Source organism: Bos grunniens, chromosome 14 (genome assembly GCF_055505025.1).
Source record: "Bos grunniens cultivar Pamir isolate PY7600 chromosome 14, Bosgru_T2T1.0, whole genome shotgun sequence".
Taxonomy (NCBI): Eukaryota; Metazoa; Chordata; class Mammalia; order Artiodactyla; family Bovidae; genus Bos; species Bos grunniens.
In genome coordinates, this window is record NC_141178.1 from 45081608 (window position 1) to 45098394 (window position 16787).

General features: G+C 40.9%; 1 protein-coding gene across 3 annotated transcripts in view; it reads right to left on the reverse strand.

The window, feature by feature from the left end:
- Window positions 1–16787, reverse strand: part of LY96 (lymphocyte antigen 96) — a 33373-nt gene that overhangs the window by 3745 nt on the left and 12841 nt on the right. For all 3 annotated transcript variants that reach the window (XM_086336457.1, XM_086336458.1, XM_086336459.1), the window contains 2 exons: window positions 13669–13758; window positions 7614–7742 (listed from right to left, as the gene is read on the reverse strand). In XM_086336457.1, the coding sequence (XP_086192583.1) occupies window positions 7614–7742; window positions 13669–13758 (219 nt within the window). The remainder of the gene's footprint in view (window positions 1–7613; window positions 7743–13668; window positions 13759–16787) is intronic.

The following is a 16787-nucleotide window of genomic DNA, read 5'->3' on the forward strand; positions in this document are numbered from 1 at the left end:
AGTTAGCATGAATTGACTTAGACTCCACGGGAAGAGAATGGTGGTGATGGGGAAACAACCAAGGGTGTGAATTAGTCAGATTTTGTTTGGAGAGTTGAGTCACATGACTGTACAGTAGCTGGATTTAAGGGGACACTGAAAGTCAGGGAGACCAGTCAGAGCCCAGGAGGCAGTGATAATGGTGAAGAGACAGGAGGTAAAGGCCCCTCATGACCCCCACCTCAGGTAACCTCCCTCATCATGCTCTACCTAGTTATCCTGCTGCTTTCCTTGAGAGCACATACTGTGAAATGAACCTTATTTCATTCTCATCTTTATCTTCTTTCATGACTTGGTGACCATCTTGTTTCCTCCACTGCTCTACAAACTCCATGAGGACAGGGGCTGTACTTCGGTCACTTCTGAATTTCCAGCTCTTGGTACTACCTGGTCCCTGCATACCTGGCTCTAAGACCAGTTTCATAATTTGCAAGGCTAAGCACAAAATGAAAATGGGGACCCAGGGACTTCTCTGATGGTCTACGGGCTAAGACTTAGCGTGTAGGGGGCCCAGGTTTGATCCCTGGTCAGGGAACTAGATTCCACAGGCCACAACAGACCCAGCACAGCCAAATAAGCATTTAAACATATTTTTTAAAAAGAAAGAAAGTGGGAGGGGGTACTTATTTAGAAAGCTGGGGAAACATCCATTAAAGATACTAAAATATAAAGTTTTTCCTTTCTTTCACAGTCTCTCTTTCTCCCTATAGATTTGCCATGATACTTTTTAAATCTTTTTTTCTTTCAGTTTTACTGAGATATAATTGACACAGCACATAAGTTTATGGTGTAGAGCATAATAACTTAACTTACACATGGCACTAAATAATTACCACAGTAATTCATCACCTCATAAAACCAGAGTTTTTTTTCCCTTGTGATAAGAGCTTTCAGGATCTACTCTCTTAGCAACTTACAAATAAACCACACAGCAGTGCTAACCACAGTTACTGCCATAGTTTTAATTTGCTATTTAATCTATTCAAAATAAAACAAAATTTTAAATTATTAGCATGAATTTTACCATTCCTCATTATATTGTATAATATCAATTGTAAACACAAATATCAGAGCATTTAACTCCAAGGCAGAATCACTGAAGTTTCACAATTTGTATTTCATGGCTCATGCCCAGAAGGTGCCTGAAGCTGGTGAGAAGAAACTATTACAAGCCAGACTCAGAAAATTCAGAAGGAGGTTGAGAAGGTCCTCCAGGCATAGAAGAATCTGAGAATGTTCCCTGCACCAGTCGCAAGGTAAATATAGAAGTTCGCATGCACCCAGGGGCTGCTCCATAATGATGGGAGATGGCGTGAGGGTAGGGGAAACCTGTGCCAACTGTAGTCCTGACAACTGGTTGCCTCATACTCCAGAGGAGGGCAGGGAAGCCAAATAAGGCATCTTTCTCTACCACAGGCCTGCAGACCCACACATGACCCTCAAAGGCTTTGCAACCTCCATAAAATACCTCCATAAGTTACCTGCTGTAGGGGAAACCATCTGGTCCTCATCTAGTCACCCACTAAACAGTGCCATGGTGCAGCCAGTCCAGGTGGGGTGGTCACTGCCATACCCCACCCCAGACACTGCATGACACTGTGCCTGACCCTGACCCTCCCAGCTCCAGGCCTCCACCAGGGGTAGAGGGTAACAGGTGCCACCAGATGGGACAAGATGGGGGATGCCAGGAAGGGACCAGGGTGCTAACAGGGCAGTGAACAGCAGGAAGCCAAGAACCTGTCCGGGGTAGGTGGGCACATATACCACTGGCCCATCACACTTTGTGTACAAAACACACACTCAAAGATAAAATGACTAAGAATCTCAAGACTGCGATCCCAGAATAGTAAAGCCCAAATGTGAAGACCTTCTGAGTATACGGCCCTGGTTGTGAAGTGAACACTGCCAGCTTCGTAAGAGAGAGTGATGGATGGGACTACAGTTTGAGGAAGAAATCAAGAGTAGCTTCCAAGGGACTCTTCTGATGGTTAAGACCCCGTGCTTCCACTGCAGGGGGCATGGGTTTGATCCCTGGTCAGGGAACTAAGAATCTGCATGCTGCATGGTGCAGCCAAAAAAAAAGTAACTCCCAAATTTCTGTTTGGGAAATTTGCCTGAATGTCTACCAGGTCAGGTGAGAAGGAGCTCTAACCTCTTCTGTGGGGCAGCCCTCTTTTTCAGCTGTTTTTCTTTCCAAGAAAGATATATCTCCCATTCTCCTCTTATAGGGAGTTAATGTGAAGCCTCTTGAAGAAGCCAAGACAGAAACAAGGCAGAGTCAGAGAAAAGGAAGACAGAACCTCAGCTTAGACCCTTCTCTGCTCTTCCCAAAAGGTATCCACGTAGCTCACTGGTGGTCCAGTCCAGGTTTCCCTGCACCTATGCAGCACATAGGACCCAAGCCTCAGATGGTATTATGGGTTGCAAAGTGTCCCCCCAACAGATATTCAAGCCCAAATCCCCAGTACCTTGAGCACAGACTTATTTGGAAATAGGATTTTTGCAGATGGTCAACTTAAGATGAGGTAATTAACGTGAGTCCTAATTGAATATGACTGTGTCCTTATAAAAAGGGATAATTTGTACATGCAGACCAACATGTATAGAGGGAAGACCACACAAGGAGACACAGGAGAAAGATGGTCATCTACAAGGCAAGAATCTCCTCAGGCCCCCTGAGCTAGGAGGGAGGCCTGGAACAGATCCTTCCTAACCAAGAGGCTTCAGGGGAAGCACAATCCTGCCAACACCTTGGTCTCTGACTTCTAGCTTCCAGAGCTGTTAGACCATAATCTGTTGTTCTAAGCCATCCAATTCTTGGTACTTTGTTACAGAAACCCTAGCGAAATCCTGAAAACAGGGTTGCTGCTGTTAAGTCACTTCAGTCGTGTCCGACTCTGTGCGACCCCATAGACGGCAGCCTACCAGGCTCCCCCGTCCCTGGGATTCTCCAGGCAAGAACACTGGAGTGGGTTGCCATTTCCTTCTCCAATGCATGGAAGTGAAAAGTGAAAGTGAAGTCATTCAGTCGTGTCCGACTCTTCATGACCCCATGGACTGCAGCCCACCAGGCTCCTCCATCCATGGGATTTTCCAGGCAAGAGTACTGGAGTGGGGTGCCATTGCCTTCTCCGAAAACAGGGTTAACAGACATGAAATTTAAAATGCCTTTGAAATATCCACTTATTTATTCAAAAATGTGTTTTTGAAAGAAATGAAAATGTGTGTGTGTGTGTTTATGTGTAAGAAGTGGAAAGATTATGTGTAATTTTTATCTTCAGTTCAGTAGCTCAGACATGTCCAACTCTTTGCATCCCCATGAACCACAGCACACCAAGCCTCCCTGGCCATCACCAACTCCCAGAGTCCACCCAAACCCACGTCCACTGAGTCGGTGATGCCATTCAACCATCTCATCCTCTGTCGTCCCCTTCTCTCCTGCCCTCAATCTTTCCCAGCATCAGGGTCTTTTCCAATGAGTCAGCTCTTTGCATTAGGTGGCCAAAGTATTGGAGTTTCAGCTTCAACATCAGTCCTTCCAATGAACACCCAGGACTGGTTGTATCTCCTCGCAGTCCAAGGGACTCGCAAGAGTCTTCTCCAACACCACAGTTCAAAACCATCAATTCTTCAGCGCTCAGGTTTCTTTATAGTCCAAGTCTCACATGCATACATGACCACTGGAAAAACCATAGCCTTGACTAGACGGACCTTTGTTGGCAAAGTAATGTCTCTGCTTTTTAATATGCTGTCTAGATTGGTCATAACTTTCCTTCCAAGGAGTAAGTGTCTTTTAATTTCATGGCTGCAGTCACCATCTGCAATGATTTTGGAGCCCAGAAATATAAAGTCAGCCACTGTTTCTACTGTTTCCGCATCTATTTCCCATGAAGTGATGGGACCGCATGCCATGATCTTCGTTTTCTGAATGTTGAGCTTTAAGCCAACTTTTTCACTCTCCTCTTTCACTTTCGTCAAGAGACTCTTTAGTTCCTCTTCGCTTTCTGCCATAAGGGTGGTATCATCTGCATATTTGAGGTTATTGATATTTCTCCAGCCTGTGCTTCCTCTAGCCCAGCATTTCTCTTGATGTGCTCTGCATATAAGTTAAATAAGCTGGGTGACAATATACAGCCTCGACGTACTCCTTTTCCTATTTGGAACCAGTCTGTTGTTCCATGTCCAGTTCTAACTGTTGCTTCCTGACCTGCATACAGATTTCTCAAGAGGCAGGTCAGGTGGTCTGGTATTCCCATCTCTTTAAGAATTTTCCACAGTTTATTCACTTGCCCATATTCTCTACGTATCACATCCTAAAAATGTAGGACCTTTGTAACAACAACAAGTCATTGAGTATTTTCCTTACTCATTTGTTTCGCAAATTTTCAAAGGTCTGTTGATAACATCAGTGCTTCTTAAATCAGAATGTCCTGATCTCTAGGCCCATGTACTTAGCTGCCAAGTGAGTTTCTCTATCTGAATGTTCCCAAATTACGTTGAGCCCAACATGCCAAACCAGAACCCACTATCTTTCTCTTTAAAAATCTGTCCCTTCCTTTTACACACATCATTTCCAATCATGGCACTTCTATCCATCCAATCAACACCCTGGAGCAGTTCTTGATTTATTTGATGTTTACCTGCCACATCAAATCAGTCAGCAGTCCCACCACTCTTGTCTCCCAAAATACTCTGTTTCGTCTCCTTCTCTTTACTCCCAGGGCCTCCCTCATGGTCCCTTACACAGCCTCCCAGCTGCATTTCCTTCCATCCAAGTTTCTTACCTCAGCCAAAACCCACCTCCCTCTGAGACAGGCTGGGACCTGGGAACCTTTGCTGTAGTACCTACACCTGGACAAATATCTCCTCTAGAAACAAAACAGACAGAAACTGTACGGGACTAAAAATAATTGCAGGCATGCACAGTTGGGGCAAATTATGAACAATAGGATACAAAAAGGCCAAAAAACCCAACTGCCACTTCTGAAGAGCCAGGAGCAAAAACAGGATGTTGGGAGCAAAAACAGGGTATTCTGCTTTTGTCCCCTGCACTCAACACCACCAAAGGAGTAGGCAAACTACCTAAGTAACTCCTCCGTCCTACCCCAGTGTGTTAGGTGCTCAGTCGTGTCTGACTCTTCGCTATCCAATGGACTGTAGCCCCCCAGGCTCCTCTTGTCCATGGAATTCTCCAAGCAAGAATACTGGAGTGGGTAACCATTCCTTTCTCCAGGGGATCGTCTACTCTCACTGCATATAAGGAACCAGCTGGCCCCTCCTCAGAGAGTGAACAAAGCAATTTGTTACTTATTTTCACTTCCCCTGGCTGCAACAGGAGCCCCAGTGAAGATTGCCCGAATTTCCTGCCTAGCCTCTTATCTTGGGTAACACTTCCACAGGGACACTAGTTATCTGCAAAAACGGAAATCTCCTTGGGTCACCCCTACCCACTAACAACAAGATTCAGGCTGGTATTTAACCCATGACTTACGCTACCCTGGCCCCTTTTCTAGGCTCATCTCCAATTTCCCACAAATACATTCTGCTCGAGCTACAAAAAAGCTACTCTCCAGGGACTTCCCTGGTGGTCCAATGGCTAAGACTCCAATTCAGGGGCCCTGGGTTTGATCCCCGGTCAGGGAACTTGATCCCACATGCCACTACTAAGACCCAGTAAGCCAAATAATTAAATATAAACTTTTTTGAAAAAGCTACTCTCCAAATAAACTGTATTCTTTCCTGGCTAAACAAGTTTGCATATGCTGTTTCATCTCAGGGAATGTCCTTTTTTCTTACTCTCTAGGGTTCTTAGATTTAAGACTCTAATAAAATAGTCTCTGAAGCCTCATGAAGTTCTCCTGTCACAGTAAATTGATAACTATGCAATTAAAACTAAGAGCATATAATCTACTAGCATTTATGACATTTCATTGTAACATTTGTTACCATGACTATCTTTTCCAGAACAAGGTGACCTGAAGAAAGAGAACCTACCGATAGACTTTGAATCACCACACCGGAAATCATGATTTTCTCAGATTAAGTTCAACAGATGTTTGTGGAAGGAAAGGAGGGGAAGTGGGAAGAAGCAGGCAGTCTGGGTTGAGTCTGATACATCTTCAATCATAAAAAAGTGAGACTTCGAAAATTCATATAAATGTCAACATAATCCCACAGAGATTAAGTAATTGTAAAACTGTTGTATGAGAGAAAAGGACACTTTATAAACAGTAATCTGCCAAGAGAATATCTTTCACTCTTTTGTTGTCATTGTTGCTTTTTTGGTGTTTTTTGGGGGGTGGGGGGGGTGGGTTTTGGCCATGCCATGCAGCTTGTGGAAACTTGGTTCCCTGACCAGGGATCAAGCCCACGCTACCCGCAGTGGAAGTGCAGGGCGCTGACCACTGAGCCACCGGAGAATTCCCAGGGATTTCTTTCAAAGAGAAAGAAAGTATGGTCCAGTGGAAGAGCAGCTCTAGAGGCTACTCCATTACCAGACCTCCAAAAGACCAAGGGCACATCGCTGAACCACTGCAGACATTGGTCTCCTCCCTTATAAAATGACAGGACTATAAAGTCAGGAACAAAAATGCATACTTACTCACCATAATTCTTGAATTCTCACCCTGAGCACTCTACTAAAAATTTTTTTAAACACAGATTCTCTAATTTTATCCTTAAAGCCACATAAAATAGGTTTCCTTGTCCCCATTTCTCAGAGGAGGAAAGTGAGGTTGAGAGAAGTTAAATAACACCCAAGGCCACATTGCTGGTCGGCAGAACAGCTGGGACACTGGCTCAGGTCTTTATAACTCTGAACCCAGACTCATAACAATGCCACCTCCACAATCTGTATGTGGCTTGGGGGTGGCAGACAAGTTAGAGATGAGGAGAGATGGTTGGTTGGGAGACACATTTTAAAGCTTCATTTGTGTAGCAAGAGATTGATTCACTTAGAAACATTTTGTTTGGGGAAGGGGGCGTGCTGCTGTCTTTTGGAATCTTAGTTCCCTAACCTGGGGTAGACTTTTCTAATTGTTTATGCTTTCCAATTTTAAGTAATGTGAAAATATAATATATAGAATTTTTTAACTATTTAAAATACTACCTTAAAAATTACTATGGAAAAATTCATAGGTTTGCAATAAGTGATCTTTAAGGTCCTAAACTTTGAAATTTTATGATTCTGTGACTAACTCCAGGTGAGAAAGAGGAAGAAAAGACATTGAAGGAATCAATGTAACTGCATAGAAGAAGCTGCTGTGTTTTTATGAGAAATACTAAATGCAATGTTTAGAAAACAAGAGCCATAACGAAAGGTAAACGTACAGTGTTAATCTAAACAAGGTAAAAATTTTAATATCTCTTCAAACACACCGAAATAAGTGTCATCTTCATAATAATCCAATAACATAATTGTAAAATGTTGTTTAGCCTGCTAAAAGAAAAACATTGGGTGGAAATGAAGAATTATTATTAGAAAAGGAACTTCACATTTTTAAAGTATTTAATTTTCACAGCACTCTCAAAGACATTATATTCTATTCTGAGAGTAATGTGAATTGAATGCTTACCTCCCTTCAGAGCTCTGCAAAAGGAAAAATCATCATCATATCCTCGGCAAATAACTTCTTTGCGCAATGGGAAATTCATGGACTTAGTAGATAGATAGATATTGAAATACAAGCTCCTTATATCTCTTCCTTAAAGAGAAAAAAAAATTCATTAGCCCTTCAAATAAGGTATTTTTTTATAAATGCTTAATAACCAACACTGACTGTATACTTAAAATATGCCTTGTGCTTTTCCTACATTATTTCACTTAATCATCATAACTACCCGTAATATGGATATCATTATCCTATTTTGTAGATGAGAAAACTGTAGTTCTGAGAGGCCCACTAGTCGATTGTAATCAAATAGAATGTTCCACAGTGAGAATTATCTGTGCTATGCCAAACGATAGAAGAATCTATATTTTTGAGAAAACTATCAAACTGAAAATACAAAATTTCCAACTGTTGTCACAGTTTCACTAGGAGATTCAAAAGAAAGGGAAGGGAGAGGAAATAACAATTATAATCAACTCATGCCCACGTTTTAGTAGTTTTGATGAAAGATTTCTTGGAGGATAAAATTGAACCCATTGATTACAACTTAAATAGATGAACTTTTTATTATTTCCTTATGAATCTCCTTATTACCAATGAACATGGAAAATTCCAAGAAGAAATGCATTTGGCTCATCTCTTCTAAGTTATTCAGTTGGCCCAACTGGACAAGATGTACAATCTTTTTTATAATGAAAACAAGTATTGTAACCACTACTTTGTGGAAAATACTTTCCTAATAAGGTCACCATGACTCATTGCAGCCATAGTAAAACAAAAATTTTTCTATCTTTACCTTGAACTTGACTATGCTTAACAGAACTGTCACCTCCTTTCTCAAAACACTGTTCTTCCTTTTGTGTTGGTGCTGCCACTCTCTCCGTGTCGTCCTTGAACTATTCTGACTCCTCTCCCCAGTCTAGCTCATTGACTCATTGTTCTTAGGGTTTTAACTTCAGTGCTTCTTAAATTCACACTGCACACTCTTCCCAGCTTTAAATACCACAAAGGGTAATAACTTCTAAATCATCGTGTTTTGTTTCAGCTTTTCTTTTGAGCACCTGTCCTCTGTGCTCATTCAGTATCTCTACTCAAATGTCACTTATTACCACCCCCAATAGATCTCAAATTGATTTCCTCATCTTCATTACCAAATCATCACTAGAATTCTTAATCCTGGTAAATTCTACTGGCCTCCCTGGTAAATTCTACTGGCCTCCTTTCATCCCCATTACCACTATCTTAATGCAGGTCCTCATTACTCTGAGCCTATAGTACCAGCAAACTTCCTTGTTTGTCTCCATTTCTCTACTTCCAGGGTTAAATGTAGAGAAGGAGAACATCATACAGTCTGTTTCAAATAGTGGCCCCCATGGTCCACTCCATGGACTTGGACCTGCACCTTTCTCAAAGCAGGAATGGCTATGGAAGCTGAAGACCTGTTTCCATGGGGGATGTCTTGAGATAGAGGCACATGGTAGCATGGCATCCAGTGACGATGCAGAACAGAGAACACATGGTAGCGTGGCATCCAGTGACGATGCAGAACAGAGAACACATGGTAGCGTGGCATCCAGTGACGATGCAGAACAGAGAACACATGGTAGCGTGGCATCCAGTGACGATGCAGAACAGAGAACACATGGTAGCGTGGCATCCAGTGACGATGCAGAACAGAGAACACATGGTAGCGTGGCATCCAGTGACGATGCAGAACAGAGAACACATGGTAGCGTGGCATCCAGTGACGATGCAGAACAGAGAACACATGGTAGCGTGGCATCCAGTGACGATGCAGAACAGAGAACACATGGTAGCGTGGCATCCAGTGACGATGCAGAACAGAGAACACATGGTAGCGTGGCATCCAGTGACGATGCAGAACAGAGAACCTTCTTCCATTTGTGTGTGGAACACACTGGTTCTACGCTTCAGTGATTCCAAGAAAGAAAGTGTTGCTTTGACACCTCGATACTTTACATCTTGAGAAGCTTCTTGCTTAGACATCACTGTGGTCATGTTAGAGTTCACGGTGGTCACTGTGAACAGTGGTTGAAGTGAAGTATCACTTGCGTGCCTCAGCAGATCAGGGATATCAGTATGGATATTGGAGTGAGAGACTGGGACATGGTGGCTCTTGGGGCTTCGGTGAAGAGGACTTTTTTTGAGGTCACCTATCGGAGAAGGCAATGGCAACCCACTCCAATACTCTTGCCTGGAAAATCCCATGGACGGAGGAGCCTGGTAAGCTGCAGTTAGCTGCAGTCCATGGGGTCACTGAGGGTTGGACACGACTGAGTGACTTCACTTTTACTTTTCACTTTCATGCATTGGAGAAGGAAATGGCAACCCACTCCAGTGTTCTTGCCTGGAGAATCCCAGGGACGGCAGAGCCTGGTAGGCTGCCGTCTATGGGGTCACACAGAGTCGGACACAACTGAAGCAACTTAGCAGCAGCAGCATGACAACTTTGGGAACTTCTGGAAATAACTTTGAGGAAGGTGTATGATCCAGCTGTATTTGATAATTAGTTAATAGTGACACACAATTCTATTAGCAAGGCTACAAAGTCTTAAAATAAATGATTTCCATTCCTAACCTATTTTCGGTTCAAGATTACAGTTATAGCTCTTACTGAATTTAAGTAGAGATAGGGCCACAAAAATATGGTTGATTTCTATTAATATGGCCCACAATTTCACATAGATGTTCTAGTGTATTCTAGGGAAACGCGGGTCATAAAAAGAAAGCATTATAAAAAATATGACCAAATAATACTTTAATTACTGAATTAATATAATGTTACATAAATGTCATATCTACTAAATGATTAAAGTATTTGTGGTGACCTTGGAGCTGTACTGCTCAAAACTCCCTTCCAAAGAATCTGTGAGGAGGAGGGCAGTAGGCAGATAGCCTCCAGCTACTGCACTTTCAGAGACCAGACGCTCACAGTCGGCTCCTGTAATGATGGTGGCACTAGAACCAGTCCACTCCAGCCTGTCATGGGACACGTGTGACACGGAGAAGGCTCCCCACTTACCTTGCTGATGGTGTCTCAGGGATTCATTTTAATCTGATGATCATCCTATCAAATTCTCCTTTCTTCTCTCTCATTTCAAAACTATTAGGCCAATCCAATATCTCAGTCTGAATCTTCTCCTTGCCTGCTCTGGCTTCCTCTTTCCTTTACTGTTCATAAGAATTTCCCTCCTCCACCCCCACACTCTGCAAAAAATCCCTTGTATGTCTAATTCTTTCTTGGTATCTGAGTTTCAGAGAACCCTAAGTAAAACTGTGTTGTATTATTATCACTTGGATCTGGAAGGTCTGCTTCCTGTGTCTAAGGGCAATGGGCTTACTTGAAAATGAGGTCATTCATTATGTAAATAATCACTTCTGCAAACACACACAAATACCACAAAGGCATCTGTGGTGTGTGGGGTAGAGCACACCACACAGACCAGAAAACAAAACCTGAGAAAAAGAGGAAGAAATTGTAAAGCTTTCATTGGGCAAAAATTTAGATTATTTTAGGGGATTAAGGGATACACGCTACTATGTGTAAAATAAGCAACAAGGATGTACCATACAGCACAGAGAAATATAGCTATTGCTTTGTAATAACTTTAAATGAATTATAATCTATAAAAGTACTGAAACACCATGTTGTACACCTGAAATTACTAGAATATTGTAAATCAACTACACTTTAGTAAAAAAATAAGTTTAGATTATTGCTTTCACCCTTGGCTAAGAAAGTAGAGCAAACAGTTCATTATTATTTCCTCTGTGCTACCACTAAGCCTTATTGCTATCATTTCATTTACGGTAATATATTATCTCAGAGAAGGCGATGGCACCCCACTCCAGTACTCTTGCCTGGAAAATCCCACGGGCGGAGGAGCCTGGTGGGCTGCAGTCCGTGGGGTCTCGAAGAGTTGGACACGACTGAGCGACTTCCCTTTCACTTTTCACTTTCATGCACTGGAGAAGGAAATGGCAACCTACTCCAATGTTCTTGCCTGGAGAATCCCAGGGACAGGGGAGCCTGGTGGGCTGCCATCTATGGGGTCACACAGAGTCGGATACGATGAAGTGACTTAGCAAACAGCAATAGCAAAATATATTATCTACAGCTCTGTCTCTCCTATTGCACTGAGAGATTCTTGATGGTCAAGAGAATGTCTTATTTATCAATGAATTCACAGTACATATCATAATATTTGAAATAAACTACACAATTACTAAGTATTTTTAAATGAATAAATTAATGCAGAAACACAGTGTCAGGATACAGGTTAAATGATTAGATGCAGGAAAATTAAAACGTAAGTTTATTGTCTATCATTTCTGGATTCTCAACTACCCTTTTTCCTATAAGCTGGAGAACTAAACTCAGGAATAAATGTTTCTTAAGCTTATATATATAAAAGCACTTTTTTAAAGTATAAACTCCAAATATAAGCTAGGACGTAGATGATAATGGTGATGATGAAAAACAATAATGACAATGATGATGATTACAACTGAAGTTTCCTGGGATCTTTACAGGCCACAACTGACTGGTAGGAAAGGGTGAAAGTTGGTTTGGGGGGATTTTTTTGGCTATGCCGGGTCTTCACTGCGGCACGTGGTCTTCCTCTAGCTGTGGCAAGCAGGGGCTTCTCGCTGCAGTGGCTTCTCTTGTTGCAGAGTATGGGCCCTAGAGGCATACGGGTTCACAAGCTCTAGAGCACGGATTCAGTAGTTGTGGTGCACAGGCTTAGTTGCACGGTGGCTCGTGGGATCTTGTCTGACCAACCAAAGATCGCACCCGTGTCTCTTGCATTGGCAGGCAGATTCTTAACCTCTGGACCACCAGAGAAGCCCCAGGAAGAAAGTTTTGTGTATTTTCATGGAGCCTTAGATCCAGCCCAATGCTATCACCATCATCCAATTAACTTTTACTAAGATGATAGCAAATAAAATCATAAAGAGGAAAAAGAAGAAATAACACAAAACAAAACAAAGAGCATTGCTTCTTTTCATATCATCATCACCGTATTTTTTTTTTTAAGTTCACCTTTTGGGAAAAAAGAAGTCCTGGATTGCTGCTGCTGCTGCTGCTGCTAAGTCACTTCAGTCGTGTCCGACTCTGTGCGACCCCAAAGACGGCAGCCCACCAGGCTCCCCCATCCCTGGGATTCTCCAGGCAAGAACACTGGAGTGGGTTGCCATTTCCTTCTCCAATGCATGAAAGTGAAAAGAGAAAGTGAAGTTGCTCAGTCGTGTCTGACTCTTAGCAACCCCATGGACTGCAGCCTACCAGGCTCCTCTGTCCATGGGATTTTCCAGGCAAGAGTACTGCTCATATACAAATCTTTGACTAATGAAAACCCAACTTTACTTATCAGCTGAATAGCTAATAACTGACCAAGGATATAGATAGTAGATGGTTAGAAGTTTCAAATTGTTTCCATTTTTACCATGCCATTATATAATCCCTCCACATGAGTGTGAGCAAGCCTAGTGACTTGATTCTAAAAACTAGAAAATAGCAAAGATAATAGGGTGGCACTTTCATCATTAGGCTATATAAGACTGTGACTTCTATCTTGTTAGCTAACTGTCCCCCTTGTTAATTTCAAGGACACAAGAAACTATGTTGCAGAGGCCCAGAGGGCAAGGAACTGAAAGCTGGCCAACAGCCAGATGGAAACTGAACACTGTCAACAACCACCTGAGCTTAGAAGTGGGTTCTTTCTAGCTGAGCCTTCAGAAGAAACCCTGGCCAACATCTTGACTGCAGCCTTGGGGGAGAGACCTTCTAAAGCTGACACAGCTAAGCCATGGCCAGACTACCGACACACAAAGACTGTGAGATAAAGAATATACGTTGTTTTAAGCCATTACAATTATGATAATTTGTTACATAGCAATAGAAAACTAATACACGTACATCTAGAACTTCATCATTTATCACTGATATTTATGGAGCCCCTTTAATTGATCTACAAGAACAAAATTTTGGACTTACTTGGAATGTAGTAGAGATAGAGTATTCCACGGCTTCCCTTCAATGTTATACAGGGCTCAGAACGTATTGAAACAGGAAATTTCAAGTTATCTAAATAGAATAAAGAAAATGTCAATAAAATTAAAATAATTTTAGGTCATTTATGATAAGTATTCTGAATATCAGGGCCCCCTCCTCAAAACTACCTTTTCCATTAAAATTTTATAATGAGCAAAATTGAGAGTAGTTAAAAATATCGTCATCCCCAGAAGAGTGAAGTCAGCCAGAGGGCAGATAAAGTCTTCCTTCCCCCTACAAACACACCAATACAGCAATAATTTATAGACAATTTCCCTTTGTGAGAAATCAGAAACCAGCCAACAGTTTCCTGCATCCCGGAGAATGTAAAACCAGACTCACCAAGTCAATAGTGAGGTTCAAGACATCTCTCACCAGAGACACTGCTCCTGGCTTAGCATAATGAGGAAGAGATACCCTACCCCTTAATTTCACTCAGAAGGGAAGAGATGGTTTATGCATTCAGAGCCCCAAATTTTCCAAGGAGATCCCCAGTGGACTAAATAAATAAAGTCTGAACAGTCTTAGAACTAGTAAGGAGACTGAATCAGTAACTGCAAATTTCCCAAAGAAAAGTCCAGGGCCAGATGGCTCCACAGGAGAATTCTACCGAACATTTAGGTCAGAATTAACACCAATTCTTCTCAAACTGTCCCCCCAAAAATGGAGGAGAGGGCACACTTCCAAACTCATTTTATGAAGCTAGCATTATAAAGCCAGACAAAGACACCACAAGAAAAGAAAATTATAAGCCAACATCCCTGATGAATTTACATGCAAAAATCCTCACAAAATACTAGCAAATTGAATTCAATAGCACATTAAGAGGATTACACACCATGACTAAAAGGCATTTTTACCTGGGATGCAAAGGATAGTCCAATATACAAAAATCAATTAACCGATATGCCACATTAATAGACTGAAGAATAAAAATCACATGACCATCTCAATAGACAACAAAATTCAACACCTTTTCATGATAAAAATTCCCAACAAACTATAATTAGAGGAAATGGCCTCAACATAATGAAGGCCATATATGAAAAGTTCATAGCTAATATCATACCCAACAATGAAAAATTGAAAGATTTTCCCTCTCAGATCAGGAGCAAGACAGGGATACTCACTCTCAACAGTACTGCAAATCTTAGCCAGATGAATTACATAAGAAAAATAAATAAAAGGCATCCATACCAGAAAGGAAAAAGTAAAATTTTCTGTTTGCAGATGGAAAATTTTATATAAAGAAAACCCTAAAGACTCCATTAAAAATTGTCAGAACTAATAAAAAAAATTCAGTAAAGCTACAGAATACAATATCAAAATACAAAATACCAGTTGCATTTCTATATACTAGTGATGAACTATACAAAAAGGAAATTAGGAAAACAATGCCATTTACACTATCACCAAGATTATAAAATATCTAGGATTAAACTTACTTAAGACGGTAAAAGACTTGTATGTTGAAAACTACAAAACATTGATGAAAGAAATTAAACAAGGCACAAACAAATAAAAAAAAATCTTATGTTCATTGGGCTTCTCTTGTGGCTCAGCTGGTAAAGAATCTGCCTGCAATGCAGGAGACCTGGGTTCAATCCCTGGGTTGGGAAGGTTCCCTGGAGAAGGGAATGGATACCCACTCCAGTATTTTGACCTCGAGAATTTCATGGCAGAGGAGCTGACAGGCTACAGTCCATGGTGTTGCAAAGAGTCAGACATGACTGAGCGACTTTCACTTCACTTCCTTGTTTAGAAGAGGTAATGCTATTAAAATGTCCATTTTATGCAAGACAATCTATAGAATCAATACATTTCTATCAAAATCTCAATGACTTTTTTTTACATAAATAGAAAAAACAACTCTAAAATTCATATGGAACCATAAGGATGATAAATTTGAGAAAGAGGAACAAATCTGGAAGCATCACATTTTCTGATTTTGAACTATATATCAAAGCTATAGTAATCAAAATAGTATGGTAATGTCAAAAATATGGCCATATAGACCAGTGGAACTGAACAGGGAACCCAGAAATAAATCCACATATATTCTGCAAACTAATCTTTGACAAGGATGCCAAAAATGCACAATATTTAAAGGAAAGTCTCTTCAACAAATGGTGCTGGGAAAACATGCAAAAGAATGAAACTGGATCTTTATCTTATACCACAAACAAGAGCCAGTTCAAAAGGGATTAAAGACTTAAACATAAGATTCAAAACTATAAAAACGCTAGAAGAAAACACATGGGAAAAACTTCATGACATTGGATTTTACAATGATTTAATGGATATGACACCAAAACAAAGGCTGCAAAAATATAAATAAACAAGTGGGACTATATCAAACCAAAAATCTCCTGTACAGAAAAGGAAACAATCAACGGAGTGAAAAGGCAGCCTATGGACTGGGAGAAAATACTTGCAAACCATATATCTGATAAAGTGTGGATCTCCAAAATATATAAGGAATTTCAAAAATTCAATTGTAATGAAACTAACAATCTGATTTTTAAATGAGCTAAGGACTTGAATGTACATTTCTTCAAAGAAAATATACAAATGACCAACAGGTATATGAAAAAATGCCTGTCACTAAGCATCAGGAAAATGCAAATCATGAAACCACAATGAGATGTCACCTCGCACCTCTTTCTTGTTTTGATAGTAGTCAGATTGGCTACTATCAATAAAAGAAAAGAAAGATGACAAGAGTTGAAAAGGATGTGGAGAAACTGGAATGTTTGCACACTGCTTGTAGGAATGCAAAATGATACAACTGCTATAAAAAACAATATGGAGATTCCTCAGAAAAAAATTGAAAATATTACTACTATGTGATCCAGCAAACCTACTTCTGAGTACTTATCCAAAATAATTGAAATCAGGATCTTGAAGAGACATTAGCATTCCTACATTCATTGTAGCACTATTCACAATATCCAAGGTGTGGGAACAACCTAAATGTCCATCAACAGATGTATGCATAAAGAAAATGTGGTATATACATACAGTGGGATACTATTTAATCTTTTTTAAAAAAGGAAATTTTG